The 20,918-nt window shown below is 36.5% G+C and overlaps 1 protein-coding gene across 1 annotated transcript in view; it reads left to right on the top strand.

The window, feature by feature from the left end:
• Positions 1-20,918, top strand: part of Mmp16 (matrix metallopeptidase 16) — a 255,409-nt gene that overhangs the window by 122,891 nt on the left and 111,600 nt on the right. The window contains exons 3-4 of the mRNA XM_021160140.3: positions 69-191; positions 15,823-16,127. Of these exons, the coding sequence (XP_021015799.1) occupies positions 69-191; positions 15,823-16,127 (428 nt within the window). The remainder of the gene's footprint in view (positions 1-68; positions 192-15,822; positions 16,128-20,918) is intronic.

Genomic DNA, 20,918 nt, shown 5'->3' with positions numbered 1-20,918 from the left:
TTGTGATCATTAAGAAGAGGTTCTGAAAAATACTCATTTTTTTTTCTTTTCTTTTCTTTTTTCTAAAGCTGGATGAAGAAGCCTCGATGCGGTGTACCAGACCAGACAAGAGGCAGCTCTAAATTCAACATTCGTCGAAAGCGCTATGCGTTAACTGGACAGAAGTGGCAACACAAACATATCACTTACAGGTATGCAAGCTCAGCCCTACCTCCAGACCTTGTTCCATTGTTATTTGTTTGCACATTTTTTTATATGTGGTGTTTTATGAACAAGAATGACATGAAAAGTGATGCTATATTGACCTAAAGCATTTACAAGTGAAATAAAAAGGGGATAAATGGCCATTAGGGGACATTGAAGACATTCTTTGATTTTTTTTTTGTCTTTTTGCATTTTGTCCCTCGCTGCTTCTGAAGGATGCCAATATTCTGAGGGATATGATATTCATGTTTTAACACAGTATAGTCTTTGAAAAGTATTTATAGTCTAAGAAATAAACAAATGATAAAGTCTCTAAGTCCCTCTTTTAAATGATAGGCTTTTAAAATGGTTAGTGTCTTAGTTAGGGTCTTACTGCTGTGAACAGATACCATGACCAAGGCAAGTCTTATAAAGAACAACATTTAATTTGGGCTGGCTTACAGATTCAGAGATTCAGTCCATTACCATTAAGATGTGAGCATGGCAGCATCCAGACAGGAATGGTGCAAGAGGAGCTGAGAGTTCTATGTCTTCACCCAAAGGCTGCTAGTGGAAGACTGACTTCCAGGCAACTAGGGTGAGGATCTTATACCCACACCCACAGTGACACACCCATTCCAACCAGGTCACACCTAATCCAACAAGGCCACACCTCCAAATGGTGCCACTCCATGGCCCAAGAATATACAAACCGTCACATTCCACTCCCTGGCCCCCATAGACTTTTCAAACACATGAGTCTATGGGGGGCCATACTTAAACATAGCATAATGCAAAATGCATTTAGTCCAACTTTCAAAGTCCTCATAGCATATACCAGTCTCAACAATGTTAAAAGTCCAAAGTTCAAGGTCTCTCCTGAAATTCATCCAATCACTTAACTGTAATCCCCAAAGAAAGATAGAAATGCAGCTGGGCAAATTCCAAACTCTGCATCTCCATGGCTGATGTCAAAGTGGTCTTCAGATCTCCACTCCTTTTTCATCTTTGTTGACTGCAACAAACTGCTTTCTCCTGGGCTGGTTCCACTCCCTGTTAGCAGCTTTCCTCAGCACATATCCCATAGCTCTGTCATCTTTAACATCTTTGAGTCTCCAAGGCAATTTCAATGTTACAGCTTCTTGTTTCAGTGTCTGGGATTCCACTTGATCTTTTGGGCTCGTCCTAAGGGCTGGCATCACTTCTCCAGCTCTGCCATCTATAGTACTCTAAGCTCAGGTTGATCCACTCCACGATGGCTTCTGTTCTTGGTGATCATCCCATGGTACTGACATCTTCATTACACCGGGGTGTTCCACTCCAACTAGGGTTCACCAATAGCCTCTCATAGGCTCTAGTCATGGTGCCAAGCTTCAAATCCTTTGCATGACCCCTTCAGTCCTGGGCCATCAACTACAGCTGAGACTATACCTTCTCCAGTTGCCTTCCATGACCTCTCACAGTGCCAAGCCTCAGCTGTTCTTCATAACCCCTTCATGCCTTCAAAACCAGTACCACCTGGGTGATTCTTACACATTGATAAGTCCAGCTGCAATAAGAGGTACAACCTTGGCTATCTCTGGGACACAGCTTCTTTGTGTTCCCAGAAAACACTTCCCAGAAGATTTCACCTCAGTGATGCTGGTCTCTTCATAATCACTACTAATTGCTTAGCTCCAGCTAACCAGCATAAATTATCCCAGTAGTTCCTTTCTTTCTTAACTCTATAGCCAGAACCACATGGCTGAAGCTGCCAAGTTCTGCTGCTTTCAGAAGTAGAAAATGACCTGCTTGTACTATTACATTGTCACTGGATTTCTGTTTTCCAAGTCCTTCACTGCCTAAGCTTGGCTATCCTGGGTCTTGCTCAGTAGATTGACCTTGAATGCAGAGGTCAGCATGCTTGTCTCCTGGGATTAAAGCTGTATACCACCATGCCTGGATCTAAATTTAGCTGGGTAGGATCTTGCCCCAAGGTCCCACTCCCTTAATCTGTTATCTCCTAGAACACAGGATTTTGCTCCTTTTCACTTCCTGGTACCCCTGTAATACTCGAACCATTTATTTTATATTTTTCCTTTCTAAGCTTGCTATGCTTGTTCAAACTTCCCTTCATAAGACTTAACCAGAGAATAAAGTCTCTGCTGAGCTTTTTTGAAACTTCCTTTGTCAGTGCAATTAATCTGAGTCTCTTCACCTTAGCCTCAGGCAGACTTTTCAGGCAAGGGCAAAAAGTAGTCACATTCTTCATCAAAATACCACAAAAACAGTCTTTATGCCACATTCTGAAATTCTTCTCCTTTGAAATCTCTTGGGCCAGGTCAACACAGCTCAAATTACTCCCAGCAACAAATTTTTCCATATTCCTACTAGGATGACCCATTAAGCCCCATTTAAAGCACTGCACTGCTTTCTAAATCCAAAGTCCCAAAATCCACATTCTTTCAAATAAAAGTATGGTCAGGCCTATCACAGCAATACCCCAGTCCCTGGTATCAACTTCTGTCTTAGTTAGGGTTTTACTTCTGTGAACAGACACCATGACCAAAGCGAGACTTATAAAAACCAATATTTAATTGGGACTGGCTTACAGATTCAGAGGTTCAGTCCATTACCATCAAGGTGTGAGCATGGCAGCATCCAGACAGGCATGGTGCAGGAGGAGCTGAGAGTTCTATGTCTTCACCCAAAGGCTGCTAGTGGAAGACTGACTTCCAGGCAACTAGGGTGAGGATCTTATGCCCACACCCATAGTGACACACCTACTCCAACCGGGTCACACCTATTCCAACAAGGCCACTCCTCCAAATGGTGCCACTCCATGGCCCAAGAATATACAAACCATCACAGTTAGTAACTGTGGTAAGCACTATAACCACTTTATCTTCGTTTTTTATTTTATTTTATTTTATTTTATTTTTTGTTATTTATTGAAGTCGATATCCTTCTGTGCTATCTTCAATGATGCAAAATGATGTCCCACCTAGGAGGATAGTTACTTTATTGGGATATATTATGACTACTTATTTACAAACTGAAGTACTACGTCCTATAGAGTTGTGGTATGAACAAAAAGAGTTCTCAGCTCTGTGAGATAATAACAAATAAAATTTAGGACCCTGTTATTAGGAAATACATAGCAGTGTAGAGGTTAAACAACTATATAAATGTGATAACTATGTAAATAGGATGGTAATCACACACACACACACACATACACACACAAACAAGTAAGTCAGGATTGTCTAAGACATTCTAGAAAACCAGAGAGTATTGTTAAAGAAATGATTCTTATAGCCGAGACCTATAAGGAGATTTGAAAGAAATTATTAAGGCAATGGATAGAAATGGAAGGTACTTCAGGAAGAGGGTATGCCAGAAATACCTCAATCAAAGTGTGTGATTAGAAGAGGAATTTTATAATACTTGCTATTTTCATAAAAATGCCTTAATGAGATGTTAAAAGATAACTTTAATTTGTTTTGCTTTTCTTTATTTATCTAGTATAAGTTATTTGTGTTTATTTACCTTATAGCCTCATATTATCCTCCCAGGTAGAATGACACTAGATAGTTGTTTTACGAAAATTATGTGAACTGCTATTCAGATGAGTTAAAAAATAAACTTGTTTTTTCCTACGAAGCTAGTATTCACAGTAATTTAAATTTTTGTGGGGTTATCCATTCATCTTCAGAAACATTTCATACTAATTATACTATTTGCATTTTCAAAAGAAAGTTAAACTTTATTCAAAGAAATGAATATGAAATACTGTTTACATCCCAGTGAGGGCAATATTAATGCCTGCTGTCAAATGAGCCTTCTTTCTATAGTGAAGTTTTTTATCAAGTAGTACATAGTGTGAAAATGAGAGACTGCTTGAAAATAACTTGTCCACTTTATAAAAGATTGATTGATAGCAATTCATTTTCTTATAAGGTGACATAAAAGGTGTTTATAAATGTAACAAACATTAGAAAATATAAGATTTTGTAAAATTAAATATACTGTCATTTTACTTTACACATTTCTATTCAGAAAGCCTAATTAATTCTATGCAATTACAAAATAATTAAAAATTATGACCATCTTAAATATTATTAAAATTCACTGTCACACCCATTTTCCACCAGTGAATCCTGTCCAGCGCAGTTTTTGGTTCCATGAATATTTTCTTTAGTGTACCTCATTTGCAAAATCTGATGATCTAAAATCACAAGTGATACCTATCAAATGACTGTTGAGGGCTACCTAAGATTTTTTACATACCTTTTTTTGCATTGATAAATCATTTATTTTTATGGCTAAATAATAGCTCATTGTAAAGATGCCACAGTTTATTTATTTGCCAATTGAAGCATCTCAGTTTTTTCTCCATTTCTCTAGAATATGGTTTTATAAACACTTTTGTGTTAGTTTTATGTCCATATAAATTTCTAGATAATTTGGATAAGTACCAAGGAGAATAATTGTTTACTGTGTATTAAAATGGGGGTGAGCTCTGTATTAAAGTGCCAAGTGGCTGGTTGTTCTATTTGAAATAGTCATTAGTGCTAGTTGAAAACTATGTTGCCTAAAGTCTCTTCAACATTTAGCCATGTCAGTATTTGGAATTATAACTGTTTGGATAGCATGTCTTAGTTAGGATTGTTATGACTGAGATGAAACTCCATGAACAACAGCAACTTGTGGATGAAGAGCTTTATTTGGCTTACATATCCTTAATGACACTACATTGAGGGAAGCAAAAAACAGGAACCCAAATCTGAACCTGGAGGCAGGAGCTAATGCAGAAGCTATAGAGGAATGATGCATCCTGGCTTGCATTCTCATGGTACCTTCAGTCTGCTTTCTTACAGAACACAGGACCAACAACAAGGGACAAGGTGCTCCCTTGGGAATTGCTGATTAAGGACATGCCTTACAGGCTTCCTGGCAGCTTAATAGTATGAGGCACTTTTGCAATTGAGAATACTTTTTTCTTTTTTTTTTAATATTTTTTTATTATGTATTTTCCTCAATTACATTTCCAATGCTATCCTAAAAGTCCCCCATACCCTCCCCCCACTCCCCTACCCACCCATTCCCACTTTTTGGCCTTGGCATTCCCCTGTACTGAGGCATATAAGGTTTGCAAGTCCAATGGGCCTCTCTTTCCAGTGATGGCCGACTAGGCCATCGTCTGATACATATGCAGCTAGAGTCAAGAGCTCCGGGGTACTGGTTAGTTCTTTTTTTTTTTTTTTTTTTTTGGTTTTTCGAGACAGGGTTTCTCTGTGTAGCCCTGGCTGTCCTGGAACTCACTTTGTAGACCAGGCTGGCCTCGAACTCAGAAATCCACCTGCCTCTGCCTCCCGAGTGCTGGGATTAAAGGCGTGCGCCACCATGTTGTTCCACCTACAGGGTTGCAGATCTCTTTAGCTCCTTGGATACTTTCTCTAGCTCCTCCATTGGGGGCCCTGTGATCCATCCAATAGCTGACTGTGAGCATCCACTTATGTGTTGATAGGGGTCTAATATCCAATATATATAAAGAACTCAAGAAGGTGGACTCCAGAAAATCAAATAACCCCATTAAAAAATGGGGCTCAGAGCTAAACAAAGAATTCTCACCTGAGGAATACCTAATGGCTGAGAAGCACCTGAAAAAATGCTCAGCATCCTTAATCATCAGAGAAATGCATATCAAAACAACCCTGAGATTCCATCTCACACCAGTCAGAATGGCTAAGATCAAAAATTCAGTTGACAGCAGATGCTGGCGAGGATTTGGAGAAAGAGGAACACTCCTTTTTTCTTTCATTTGATTTTTTATTGGTTATTTTATCTATTTACAATTCAAATGCTATTCCCCCTTCCCAGTTTCCCCTCTGCATCCCCCTTCTCATTGTCTCATTCCTCCTCCCACTGCTTCCATGAGGGTGCTTTCCCACCCACCCACTCCTGCCTCACTGTCCTAGCATTCCCCTACACTGAGGCATAAGGCCTCCACAGGATCAAGGACCTCCCCTCCCATTGATGCCAGATGAGGGCATCCTCTCCTACATATGCAGCTGGAGCCATGGGTCCCTCCATGTGTACTCTTTGTTGGTTTAGTACCTGAGAGCTCTGGGGAATCTGACTGATTGATATTGTTCTTCCTATGTTGTAGCAAATCCGGTCAGCTCCTTCAGTTCTTTCTTCAACTCCTCCATTGGGGACCCTGTGCTCAGCAGTCCTATTGTTGGCTGCAAGCATTCATTTCTGTATTGGGTAGGCTGTGGCAGAGTCTTTCAGGAGACAGCTTTATCAGGGAGCACTTCTTGGAATCAGCAAATCTGGGCATGGTGGCTGTTTTGGGATGGATCACCAGGTGGGGCAGTCTCTGGATAGTCTTTCAGAGAATCTTTACCAAATGCTTGTTTCAAGCTAACATAAGACTAGGCAAAACACAGTGTCAAATTTTTCATTGGTTCAAGGAGAGAAAGCTGCTGTATTTAGATGGATTCTTTAGTAAATTGTAATGTTTAGCATTGTCTGCACTTTCTCTAAGAGTATTTTTTTTTTTTTTTTTTTTTGGTGAGGTGCCAGATCACATTTTCTGGTTAAGATGTGTATAAATTACACTGAACTGTCTTTCATCATTTATATCCTAAAGTACTTTCTCTTGTTCTGGGGCACACACTTTCATTATCTCTATGACATATTTTAAAGCAGCTTTATTAATTCTAATAGTATCCATCTTACATTTATTCTTTTGTTGTTACATGTAATGTCCAAAACTATACCATCAAAAACATCTGGATTTATGAGTGAGGGTAGTGGGTGTCATCCTCTAGTAAGTTCAAAGCTTTCTCCCCCTCTTGAGGGCTGGGATTACAGGTGTGTACTACCATATATGTTAATGTGGTGATGGTGAACAAAATCAGTGCACACTGCTTGCTAGTTAACACTCTAGTGATTGACCTACATTCCTAACTACAGTTTCTGTTACATTAAAAATAATATGGAAAACTGTCCACATTAATTTTATCTGTTTTCATTTATGTGGAAATGTACTGTCCCCTGACACTATTGTTAAAAAGATCTCCATTTTTAAAACTGTATTCCTGTTACACCTTAGTCACAGGTCAGTTGACTTCTCCTTTTTTCCATTTGACTCTTGACCTGTCAGTTCCAAAACAACATCACATTATCTAAACTACTGTCTTTAAAGTGCTCATAGTGTCTAATAGTCTTTTAAATTTCTATATACATTTTTAGGCTTTGTATTGATCATATTGAGTTTCTGGAATTTCAACTTCAAAATCCATTTCCCACCTAAGAAGACTGCTTATGATTTTGTTAAGTGTTGCATTTTGCCTAATAATAAGGTAGCAATGAATGTAAACATATTGTGTCTGTTTATTTACAAAATTATTTTTTACTCATTTATATTTTTACTTAATTTCCATAAGTTTTATTTTTTCTCATATGCACATATATATATATATGTATGTGTGTGTGTGTGTATACATGTGTGTCTGTGAGTGTATATATATATATATATATATACACACACATGTATATATATGGTATATATTCACATATATAATAAATATATAAAATGTAAGTTGTAAAGATTTTATTTTAATGTTAACTTGCTTATTCTTTTCACATAAAATTTTTCATATTTTGTGATATCTAAAAAGAAGTGTATTCCTTCTATAATAATTTTCCTTTCTTTATGTAGATCTCAATTTCTGATCTTATCTCTAAGGAAGTCTTAAAATTCTTGTTAAGAGAGTCTCCTGACAAGAGTTTCTTAATATTTCTTTGAAAATTTATTTTTTCTACTTCACTTTTGAATGCTAATTTCACTGGATGCTGATTTGTAGGTTCATGGTTTTATTACTTATCATCTGACCATTTCATACATTCTGTAGTGTTTTCTTATGGCATGTTCTTTTAAAAGATAACTGTAATTACAATCATTTTGCTTGTTCCTCTACAGATATGATTTTGGCATGGTGGGGTCCTCTTCTGAGTTTCATGAATCGGTAGATTGTTTTCAGTCATTAATATTGTAATATTCTCACATGTGATTATATCCACTATCCTTCCTTTGGATGTAAACTTTACAGCGATTTCCCCATAATTCCTGGATTATCTATACTGGTTTTCATTCTTTCCTGTACTTTGAAGTTTAGGTATTTCCTGCAATGTTTTACCAGTGACTGATATTTTTTTCTTGGCTATAATGAGACTACCAGATTCATTCTTTGTTTGTTTCACATGTAATTTGATATATGTTCTGCCCTTTTATTCTTTTCTTACAGTTTCTATAACTTTTCTCTCTTTCTCCCTCCCTCTCTCTTTCTCTTTCTTTTTCTCTCTCATATATATATATATATATATATATATATATATATATATATATGTGTGTGTGTGTATGTATATGTATATATATGCTACTTTAATTAAGATTCTGAGATATTGATGTGTTATTTTGAATACCTTGTTTGATAATTATAGATTTTTCAGGTGTTTCTGAATCTCTTTTTGTGCCTAGCTTTATCTCTTTGATGGTATATTTTCTAGTATGCAGATAATACAGTGATGATTTTTTTTGACTACTATAGGCAATAAATACATAGTAGTCTAGAAGTTATTCATGTTTAGAAAATAATGAACATTTATTGAACATCAGAATAAGAAACCAGGCCTAAATACAGAGATATATTTTTCTCTTAGTTTGAAAACTTAGTGTAATAAAACATCATACTTCCTAGAATGTCATAGAAATTTTTAATAGAAATTTCATCAGAGTTTCTTTTTTAACTGAATCAATATTATGTAAGGAAGAAACCTACTAGATAGAATGTCCTACTCAAAAAATCAATGTTAATAAATTAATATATAGTATTACCACAAAGATACATAGACTTGTAATATAGAGAAGATTTTTTTTACAGACGAGTATCATGCATTTATAGAAATTAATTTATGTCAAGAAAGGCATTTCCTTAGTGTAACTGATTTAACCCTCTTCAAGATGTAATAATCTTGAGAGAATAGTATTGCAAAGGCTCGCCTTTTAATTAAATTCCAAGGGTTCTAACTTTTTTCTTACCTCCAATTATAAAACAGCAGTCTAACTTTAAATGTTTTTTCATTTATAAAAGGAAAGAGGCAAGTGATTTTTTTCAATTAAATTAGCTTCACTACAGTTGCCAAAAGTTTTTAATCTTCTTCATTTCATAGTGCTACCCTTTTATGTGGCCACCATTTATTTTTCATTATACATTAGAAATTTTAAGGTTTAATATTTTATTGTACATTCATGACCCAGTGGTATCTGTGTGCCTCTGTTATGTCATGTTTCAGTTAATGTAAAGGTGGCATTAAGAAGGACAACAGCTGCTCAACTCTTTGTCACTGTATGTCCTTTAGAGATGAGCAATTCTGAGTTAATATTTTTGAGATGAGTGGGTGGCCTCATCCCTCAACCGCGGGAGTGCCTAGCTTTGGATATAATTTCTACAGATTTTTCCCCCCTTTCTTGGGTATTTCAGCAAATGTCATCCCTGTTGCATCCTCCCTCTCTTCTTGCTCCCAAGAACCTCCCTACTTCTACCTCCTATGATTATTATCCTTCTAAGTAGGATGAAGAGTATGTATGGAGAGACCCATGGCTCCACCTGCATATGTAGCAGAGAATGACCTTATGTGATATCAATGGAAGGGAGGTCCTTGGTCCTGTGAAGGCTTGGTGCCCCATTATAGGGAAATGCAAGGGCAGACAGGAGTGGGTGTGTGGGTTGGGGAGCACCCATATGGAAGCGGGGAAGAGGGGGAATGGGATAGGGGGTTCACAGTGGGGAAACTAGGAAGGGGGATAACATTTGAAATGTAAATAAAATAACCAATACACATTTAAAAATAAATATATTTTAGAATGTGCAAAAAGAAAAAAATTAAGCAGCTATGAACAAAAAAAAAGACAACATTCATATGGCCTGTTGGTTTTGGGTGTGTGTCTCCACATTGAACTCTTACTATGGCTCTGAATTGCACATATGAGGTTTATATTTATTATAAATAACATCACATATAGGATGGGAAAGCATATTTTTGAAAAGTCCTCGGTTGATGGCTTTGGAAAATTGAGGGACAGAGTGAAGCTTAAGGAGTTTACAATCAGTGTTACTCTGCATTGTGTTACTGCTCTCCTTCTCTCATGCACAGCCACTACCTTCTCACCTACAGCTCACACTTAGACAACTTCATTTGCTTTCATAATTAAGAGTATCCTTGACTTGAAATAAAATTGATACTTTCATTATACATGAAATCACCAATCCCCACTCGTGGTTCTCTCAGAGTGTGTAGTAAAATAGATGTCCTGTGTCTGCAGAACCATGTCTGTGAGCCAGCTCCTGTCTATCCTCTGTGTGAGTTAATGAAAGTGTTTTTACTGCCACTCTTCCCCTCCTACACGTTTTCTGCAACATATAGTCATATTTATAATGAAAGTAAGATCAGAGTGGTTCTGTGCTTTCACCTTTCCAGAATCTTCCTTCTTTTAGAAAATTATCTGCCTGTCAGAACTACCTCATTTTATCACCTTCTCTTTTATGTTGATTTTATTACACTTCCCTTCAGCTCTATTCTTTAAATGGACAATGCTTGCCCTGTACTGACTGTTACTTTGTCTAGACAATCAGTGTTAAGTGCCTTAGATCTATCGTGCCAGGAAAGCAACATTTACCATCTGCTTAGCTTGCACCTCACCCACTCAAATGCTTCCCGAGATTACCACTATTTTTGTTCTTTTAATTTCCCATGCATTGTTGCAAAACAATACAAGTTCCTTTGGTGTATAGTCTAGTGTCTAGATTAGTTCTCATTCTGCAGTAATATTTTTCAAATAACATGCTATTGGCACTTTTGCAGCCCCATAGTGCATAAAGAAGATAAATTCCTCCTAGTGATTTAGTTTACACAAAATTCAGAATTATGCCTTCAGTTGACATGCCTCTTATGCCTTAAGATGGAAAATTTACTTCTAAGAAGCTATAAAGGTCTTGATGCCTCCAAGAGATGTTTTCTCTTTCTCAAAATAGAGTGCAGGACTCCATGCCGAATGGAGAACACGTTTTGCAGCAAATGATAAGCAACCATTCCTGAGCACGCAGAAATTAATGTCTTCTATCCATGCTGTCAGTGATGTTAACCTTAGTCATATATGCACCCTCAAGAATGCAGAGTGTCTCTACAGATACCACCTGATCTCCTGCCCCACCAATTTCCAAGAGTCCATAAATTCTATCATATAAATTACGCACAGTGTCTCAAATAAATTGTTTATTGCACAAGCCTGATGTCAAAAATCATTCCTAATACTACCACTGTTCTTCCTACTTTCAAAGGAAAATAAAAGAAGCAAAGGGAATGGCAATGATGACATATAATATTTAAAAATTATGGGAAAAATAAGCATAAAAATAATTATAATGCAAAATTAAAATAGTTTCTGTCAACCCTATGTGCTGGGGATTTTTTCCCAAAACTTCAACAATCCCATCATAAGAAGAATTAAGAAAATTAGAAAATGAAACGACAACCACCACCACCACCAACAACAACAACAAAAAGCCAAACAAAATATACACAACCGAAAATAAAAACAAACCAAAAGACAGCAACAACAAAAAATCCTATGGTACTATTTTTGGCTCTTGGAATCTGTTGAGACATCTCTACTCAATGGCTTTTTATGCCCTAGATATTTCTTTATCAATCTCCTCACCTGTTCTGCTTGTTGGTGTTTAGCCTAACAATGAAAGTAACCTTTATTCTCTGATGTAATTGCTGTCTCAGTGTCTTACTGCTGAATAAACTCACCCTTTCTAGTTCTTCCTGAACAATGGCTGTCTATTCAATTCAGCTGTTGTGGAACTCCTTTCCAATCTGACTAATTCAAACTGGTTTTTCTTGGCTTCGCACTGAATTGTACTCCTCGGGAAAATTGACTCTGAATTGCATGAACTGAACCGCACTGACTACACTGAGTCCATGAACTGAACAGAACTGCAGGAACTCAACCAAACCCAATTGCATTCAACTGAACTACACTGAGTTCCAATGAACTGAACTCAACTGAACATTCAGTGTATTGCCTGAGCTCAATTAAATTCCCTTCCCTCAATTAGACATCACTTTCAAATATGGCTCCTTCTTAAAACTAAGATTATTTATATTGTTTGAGACTAAATGTGTGTATTGCAAAATTTTCTGTCATCAAGGGCATGTGTGCAATCCTATCATATCACATAGACCTTTAAGGTTTTGGATGTGATCTCTTGCCCAAGCAGCCATGATGCTGGATTAAAATTCTTCTACAATCCTTTTATATAGAATAAACAAATTTCAACAACAAATTAAAATTTAAATTATGTTTGCACTATTTATTATGATGGGATGGAAATCATAATTTTAGATTTATGTGGTTTTATGGATTCCAAAACATGGATTCTCAGAATGATTAAGAAAATGCTTGTCACTCGTCTTCTTGTTCCTGTTCTGTCTTTTTGTCCCTTAACCTCTCTCTCCCCATTCCCCATTCCCTTGCTCCTTCTCCCTCCATATGCTCATGGCCTCTCTCTCTCTCTCTCTCCCTTTCTCTGTCTCTATTACCCTCTCAACTCTCCTCCCCATGCTCTGAATAAACACTTCTATACTTTAAAAAAGAAGAAGAAAAAAATAGAAAATGCTTGTCAGAATGTTTCCATCTCTGTAATAACAACAAAAAATTTTTTGAATTTTTATAACTGTAAAATTTTAATGTAGGTATAAATACCTATTTCCATTTATTGCTTTTGGGGTTAAATAAGGTATACTGAGAGTTTGTCACACTTAATGTTCACATAATGCTATCTGTATTATATCATTTATAATGATTAAATACAACTCAGTTTATTTTTTTTATTTTCATTTTTTTTAAAGACACATTTATTCATCATCATGATCAGGCCATTACACTTAGCAGTCCACAGCATGGGTGAAAAATGTCTATAGTAGAACCTTTTGTTGGAATGCTTTTACATTTTCCACAGAACAGAATCTAAAATCAACTGTTATACAATTAGTCACAAATACACTCCTGGAGTTTTTGCCCCCACACATGAGTATTGTCTAAAGCATGTCTTCTTTGTAGCAGCTAGGCCCTAACACCACTGTGCTTGGCTGAGTTAACAAATCTATTGTAACCTGTAGCTTCCCTGTCACTTCTCTCGCTCCCCTTTCCTGCTAAGCTTTGTTTCCTGGCTGTAATTAGAACCTCCTGCCACTGCCATCACTACTGCTGCTGTTGGGAGACTCCATAGACACCTTGGTTTTGTTGTTTAGCAAAGTACTTTCCTCAGTCACCATAATAGCCAGACCTCCTTCCTCCAGTTTCCTCTCTTCATGGGTCCAAAATTTGAAGACTGATTGTTGTAAGTGCCCAAATCATTGTAGCTTCCACCAACTCCAAAATTGCTTCCACTACCACCACCAAATCTGCCTCTACCTCCTCCTTTCTTATAGCTGTCAAAGCTGCCACTCCAGCCATAGCCACCACCCTTGTTTCCATAACCCTGTCCACAACTTCCATAGCCTCTGCTTCCTCCAGAGTAACCAAGGCTGCCTCCCATAACAACCGTCATTGCCAAATCCATTGTAGCCATCCCCACTGCCACCATATTCACCACCACCAGGGCTGCCACCAAAGCTAACACCACCACTGAGTCCCCTCCTCGACCAAAATTGTCATTGCCACCAAAACCGCCTCCACGACCACACCAAAGTTTTTGGAACCACTGTGACCTCTCTGGCTGGATGAAGCACTAGCCATCTCTTGCTTAGACAGAGCCTTTCTTATTTCACAGTTGTGGCCATTCACAGTATGGTATATCTGAATAACAATCTTATCCACAGAATCATGGCCATCAAAGGTAACAAAAGCAAAGGCCCTATTTTCCCCTGCCTCTGTCAGTCATAATTTCTATCACTTCACTCTTTCCATACTGATCAAAATAATCTCATAAGTGATGTTCTTCATTGTCTTCTTTAATACCACCAACAAAGATCTTTTTCACAGTTAAGTGGAACGCTGGTCTCTGAGAATCTTCTCTTGACACAGCTCTCTTAGGTTCTACAGCTCTTCCATGCACCTTGTGTGGTTTTGCGTTCATAGCAGTGTCCAATTCATCTACAATTGCATATGGGACAAACCCAAAGCCCTAAATTTTTTGGTTTTTGAATCTCTCATTACCACACAGTCGGTGAGTGTTCCCTATTGCTGAAAATGGCTCCTCGGTCTCTCATGGGTTGTTTGGAAGCTCAGCCCTCAGATGAAAAGCTTAGGAAGCTGTTCTGGCTCCTTGGTGGATGGACTTTGACATAACAGCAGGGTGCTGAGATGTTTCCTAGGTAGTGTCAAAGAGCAGAAAGACAACTCAGTTTTATGTAATTAAAACGTTATCTTTACTCCTGGAAAGTACATCTTCAAATGTTTTTTCATGTTGAGAAATAAATCTAATAAAAAAAATAAATTGTAGTCCTGTATAGACATAGTCATGCACTTTAGACACCCTGACGTAGCTGTAACACTTCATTGCACTTTGCAGCTCTCCCAGTTCTCTTTGATGACTGTAAAGCAGAGCATATTGAAGGACATATTATATTTTATATTAAGGTTTTACTTAGTTTACTCTTTAGAAATATTACTAATTGAAAGGATTTGAAACTTATGAACCCTGTAGTATTCATCTATTTATTGTAAAATATATAACATAAAATATATAAAAAATTGTAGTATTACACACTATAAGTTTAGATATATGATTTGTATATGTTATATTTTAAAGAATGTATCAGGAAATATGTATATCTCATAAACTAATTAATGTTAAATAAATCCATAGTAATTTTCCTTCATCATTTTGCATTAATATCAGAAAAAAAGGTGCCAATAAAATGTAATAATAATATCCAAGTTATATTTTCATTTTCTTTCTAATTACATTTAAAGTCACAAAATATGTAAACTTTTTTTTTAGTAAGTAGCTAATTACTTACAACTTTAAAACTGAAGTATCTTATTTACGCAGAGGAAAATATCAGAGACCAAAATAACTGGGCCTTTCGTTTAAACAAACAAACAAACAAACAAATGTACAACTTGCTACATACTTGCTGAATTGGTAAGAATGCACAGGGAAATGAATAAAAGTATTATCACTTGATTGCCTAACTACAGTGGCAGAGTTCTGCATTGATGTGTATAAAAAAGAAAGTTTCGGCTCAAAACTGCTACATGTGCTTGAGCACTTGGCAAATCCATCGTCCTGCTCTTGTCCAGAAGGCAAAGTGATTGATCCATCTTCTAACCTCTCACTAACCATTTTGCTCAGATCTACTCCCTAAGAGCCTTGGCACATGGAGGTCTCATTGATGATAATGAAATAAACCAGTGTAATGAACAGTATCTATAATCTTAATAAAAATGTGTAAATTCTATTTGTATATAATTGCCATTTTGTCTGATAATTCTAAACCAAATAGATGAAAATTTTTGCAGTAATTCAAATTGCATATGCGAAGCCACACTGATTATCATCTTTTCCAACTTTTCAGTATAAAGAACGTAACTCCAAAAGTTGGAGATCCTGAGACCCGGAGAGCAATTCGCCGTGCCTTTGATGTGTGGCAGAATGTAACTCCTCTAACGTTTGAAGAAGTTCCCTACAGTGAACTAGAAAACGGCAAACGTGATGTGGATATAACCATCATTTTTGCTTCTGGTTTTCATGGAGACAGTTCCCCATTTGATGGGGAGGGAGGATTTTTGGCACATGCTTATTTCCCTGGTCCAGGAATTGGAGGCGACACCCATTTTGATTCTGATGAGCCATGGACACTGGGAAATCCCAATCATGATGGTAAGTCCATCATTTCTTTCTGAGATTAATGATCCCTCTTTTATTTTAGGATGTTCAAATGATTTATGAATTTATAAATGTAATATAGAGGGTCTATATCATTGTTTTATTTTTAATTGAGCTATGTTCTGAGTTTGCCTCTCAGTAGCCTGCAGGGCTATGGCCCCAGATATCAAGAGAAAAGATAAAGCTCTGAGAGAAGGCATGCTTAGAAATATTAGGCAAAGGCACAGATTAATTCCTCCTAGGCCCTGTGGCTTTCCAAGTGTGGCTGGCTCTCACTGCCAGAAACCTGGAACCATATAAAGGGAAAGAAAATGAAGATCAGTGACTGAAGGTAACCACGTACATTCAGAGCAATTTACAGGTCCAGGAACACCTGAGAAACCTCCCTTTTTTTTCTCATGCCCCTATCCTTGCTATAACAAGAAAGTGAAATGTGGTGTTTCATGAACAAAGCAACATTTCTGCCCATCAAAGTAGCTGCTGCTTACAATTAATTTAAATAGTTGAATATTTACACACTTAAGGGAATGGATGTAAAACTGTGAGATCTTCTCACATGTGAAGCAGGGAATCAAGTAAGAAAGTCCAGCCTTATTGCAGGTGGGCTTATAAGCAGAGGTACACATGCATTATTTGAACTTTACTTACTGTGAACTAAAAGCACAGATTCACCAAATTAAGCAATCAAGATGAGGTATTTTTCTGGCCCTGCTCTTTTTGATTAGTGCTTATTTCCAGGAAGAGCACTTTGGGATTTTTTGTTTTTTGTTTGTTTTGTTGGTTTTTAAAACTAATCTTTATTTATTTATTTATTTATTTATTTATTTATTTATTTAGTTAGTTAGTTAGTTAGTTAGTTAGTTATTTACTTATTTATTTACTTACTTATTTAACATCTTGAATGCTGCCCCCACCTCCTCCTCCCTCATGGAGTCTCTCCCCCTCTCATCTGAGAGGGCTAGGTTCCCCCTGGGTTATCTTCCCACGCTGGCACATAAACTCTCTTCAGGGTTAGCACATCTTTCCACTGATGCCAGATGGGGAAGAATTTACACAGTCAACAGCTTTAGGGATAGCCTCTGCTCCACATGTATAAAAGCAGTTTGAAATTTTTTGGTATTTTAGGAAAATAATTGATGGGATCATCACATTTTGTAGACATGACTGTGTTCTTTGAAGGTTATGCATAAGTGTAAACACTACACAGTTTTCCATAGAACATTGCTTCTTAAAAGAATAGTTTATTATTAAGGTCATGAAATATTCATTATATACACTATGCCATTTTCCCACATGAAATATAACCCTTTGATGTTTATATTTTGGTGCACTTTAAATTTTCTATTATATTCAGTCTTATTATCAGCATCAATTTGTTATCTAAACTCCTTCCTTCGTATCTTTTGTCTGTTGTCTATTTTACTGGCAGTAGGATATGGCTATGGGATCAATTGTCTTGATGTCATCAATACGCCCTCACAAGCCAATTTTTTTCTCAACCTATTTGTGAGGGGTATAAGTATGTGAGGGGTCTAATTCCTATCATTGTCTTCAAATACACAGAGCAGTGTAAGAGCCAAAAAATCCAATAGAAGAATGAGTTATTCTTGTTAAAAATGTTAGCTATGTTGACCCATGTGTCTTATGACTCCTTAGTTCTCAAAGACCTTAGTTTTATACTCCAGGCCTACATAATCTCCCTCTTCCCTCTGGTAAATGGTGGTTCTTCTACAATGGCTATTACTTCAATGGCAACTAATAAGCTAATCAAACTCTGAAATACACATAGATGAGCTAATCCTAGTTATGGAGTTAAGATTTGTTAATTCATGCTAACATTTAGTTGGATGGAATTTTTTAATTTACTTTTACCTTTATAAGAAATATAGAGGTTAAAAAGGGCATGAATAATATAAAGTTGGTACAGCTTAATTCTGAAACCATCAGTTTCAAAGAACAAAAATAATCTACATGTTTCTGACAATAAAATACATTATGCTGACTCCAACTTTTAAGTGAATAGTTCTATATTTTGTAGTATTGAGTTGAGCTTTCATTATTTAGTAACTTGTTTGAAGATAGTTGGTGTTATATCCTAGGCTTCTATAGAGAGAAATGAAAAGCCAAAACTTTAGAGTCAAGCAGATTTATGTTTAAATGTTAGTTAACTAATAATTATCTCAAATAGCCTGCAGCAAGTTCATTTCAATCTTTACTTTGTAGCTCATGCTGTAATCTGTGAATGTTGGAAGTAGAACTGTTTTCAATGAAAGCTGTGTGCAGAGTATGTTTAACTTATTTATAACACTCCACTTCTAATACCAACATATTGGCAGACATAGTTTAGTGTTGCCAGTTGCATTTATTTAGATGTGTGGCCTCATCAACTTAAAGGAATCTAAATATTGCCTAAAGATTATGTCTTTCAAGTTCTCTATACTTTCTCTTAAATTGCTAAAATCCTCAATAAAAACAGAGGTAAATGTTAGGTCTCTGCTCTACTAGGTAACATAACATTTAAAAATAAACATGTTTATTCAAATTTCCAAATGAGACTTTGATTATATGGAAAAGGAACATGTTTACACTAATTGGAGTGGTCCCAGTACTATGAATGCTTATGTGTTTCATTTGATTCAAAAAGTTTTCCAAGGAGCTTGTCATTGGAACAAAAAAAAAAAATCTGAAATATAGCATCAACTAATACTTTCCAGAATTGCTAGGGATTAAGGACAGGTTAATAGGCAGTTGAAAATAAAATTCCATAACCATTTACTGCTTAATTGAAATTCAGGGTCTTAAGCAGTAAGAGCAGAGCAGCTAGGTGGTGTCAGTCTGAAGTATTGATCATTTATCATAAGAGCAGCCTCTAGCTTTACTTGTGGTATCAGTGGATGTGAAAAGAATTCATGCAGTTTTGCATCCTACTTCCTAACAACCCATGAAAGACCATCATTTTGTAACACATGTAACACAAGGCACAATTCTGACATCTTTATTGATAAACTGTCTTTTCTTTAAATTCTCTGGCTTGCTTATGTGGGTTGCTTTCTTTCTCTCATTCACAGCTCTTGAGCAGCTACTTGGTTTTGCAGCAATATTATGCAAATGAAGGAGCCTTTTGATAAGTGCCTTGCTCATTTTCCACAGCATATTGCTCAGCTAATGAAGGCAATTTGAATTCTGTCTACCTGAAAGAGATAAACACTGTCTCAGGCTTCCAGTAACAATAGACCATTGTTACCTACTTTCTTACCAATTTGTTTATAGTCATGATGCCTTTGAAAACACAGAGCTAATGGTCATTAATGGCATTACACAATAATTTTAAAAATATAAAAGGACATCTACATATATAAGTATCTTTAATAAAATTTGGGGCCATTTTCGAATTCACATTTTGCTTTCAGTTCTGAAAAAAACCTGAGCAGAGGCATGCTAATTTAGAAGAGAAGATTTAGCTACATAGAATTTTTAAAAAGCATTTATTGTCTTGTATATCAGAAAATTTGTAGCAATAGTTAAAATTTGTTTTGAATAATATTAACCTGCTCTTCTCTAATCTATGATATAATGCTGAAGGTTAGTTATCAACCTAAAATCAAGCACCATAACAATCACTTCTGAATAACTAAGCATCTAGTTCAATAATAAGATGACACATCAATCCTCCTCAGGAGAAATTAATCATGCCTGTAAAATTATATGTAAGCTTACTATAGAAAATTATCTAGAGACAGGCAGAATTTCATTGAGAACTAAGATCCAAATCTGTTAACATGAAAGTACATTGCAACAACCAAAGAAGTAAAACTTGCTTGGCATTAAGAAGGCTTGACTTTGATGTCCATCAAAGTGCGTGCGTGCGTGCGTGTGCATGCATGTGTGCGTGTGTGTGTGTGTGTGTGTGTGTGTGTGTCTGTGGGTGTGTGTGTGTGCGTGTGTTACAATAACTACTTATTGTTTGTAAGTTCACTGTCCAGTTAAAGGTTCATCCATTATGGTGATCAGCACTGTCCAATGAATATGGAGTGGGCATAATGATAATAATTAAAATTCACTGAAGATCAAACTCGAATTTATTGTTATTAAATGTGAAATGAATAATTTCTCCCTCTAACCCTGCTCTCTAATGAGTTTACCTCTTTCCATAAGTATACTTATGTGGGTGTCTTCATGATTTATTTTTTTACAAATAACCTTTATTTGATGTAATGTAATAAAACATTTTCAAATTTAACAACATGTATCTGACATAATTTTTTTAAATTTTGAATATAAGTATATATGGTTACTCTAGCAAATCTGTAGCTCCTACAATTGAGGAGGCTGCCCTCTCACAGGATTATTTACTTTTTGATTGATTGATTTTATGAGTACACGGGAGCTTTCTTCAGACACACCACCTGAGAGCATCTGATCTCATTCCAGATAATTGTGAGCCACTATGTGATTGCTGGGAATTGAACTCAGGACTTCTGAAGAGCAACCAGTGCTCTTAACCATTGAGCCATATCTCCAGCCCTCATGCTATGAACTTATACTGACCACAGAAGGTCAATGAAACATGGCATAACAGGCCACAAACACACATGTTCTTTGCCAGAAGCAAACCAAGACTTTAAATTTCCTTGTACGGTTTCCCAGCCTGCATGTTCACATCTCAGCTACTACTTCAAATACTGTTTCTCAGAAGACTATGCTTCTGACTCTGATTGTTGATGGAGAAAGTATCATGTTGGCAAGTAAGTAATTCTGAGGATGATTATCAGTCTACAATTTGTG

This window comes from Mus caroli, unplaced genomic scaffold, assembly GCF_978045245.1.
Source record: "Mus caroli unplaced genomic scaffold, Mus_caroli_1 scaffold_6, whole genome shotgun sequence".
NCBI lineage: Eukaryota > Metazoa > Chordata > Mammalia > Rodentia > Muridae > Mus > Mus caroli.
The sequence above is the reverse complement of the archived record's forward strand: the minus strand, read 5'-3'. Positions and strand labels throughout refer to the sequence as shown.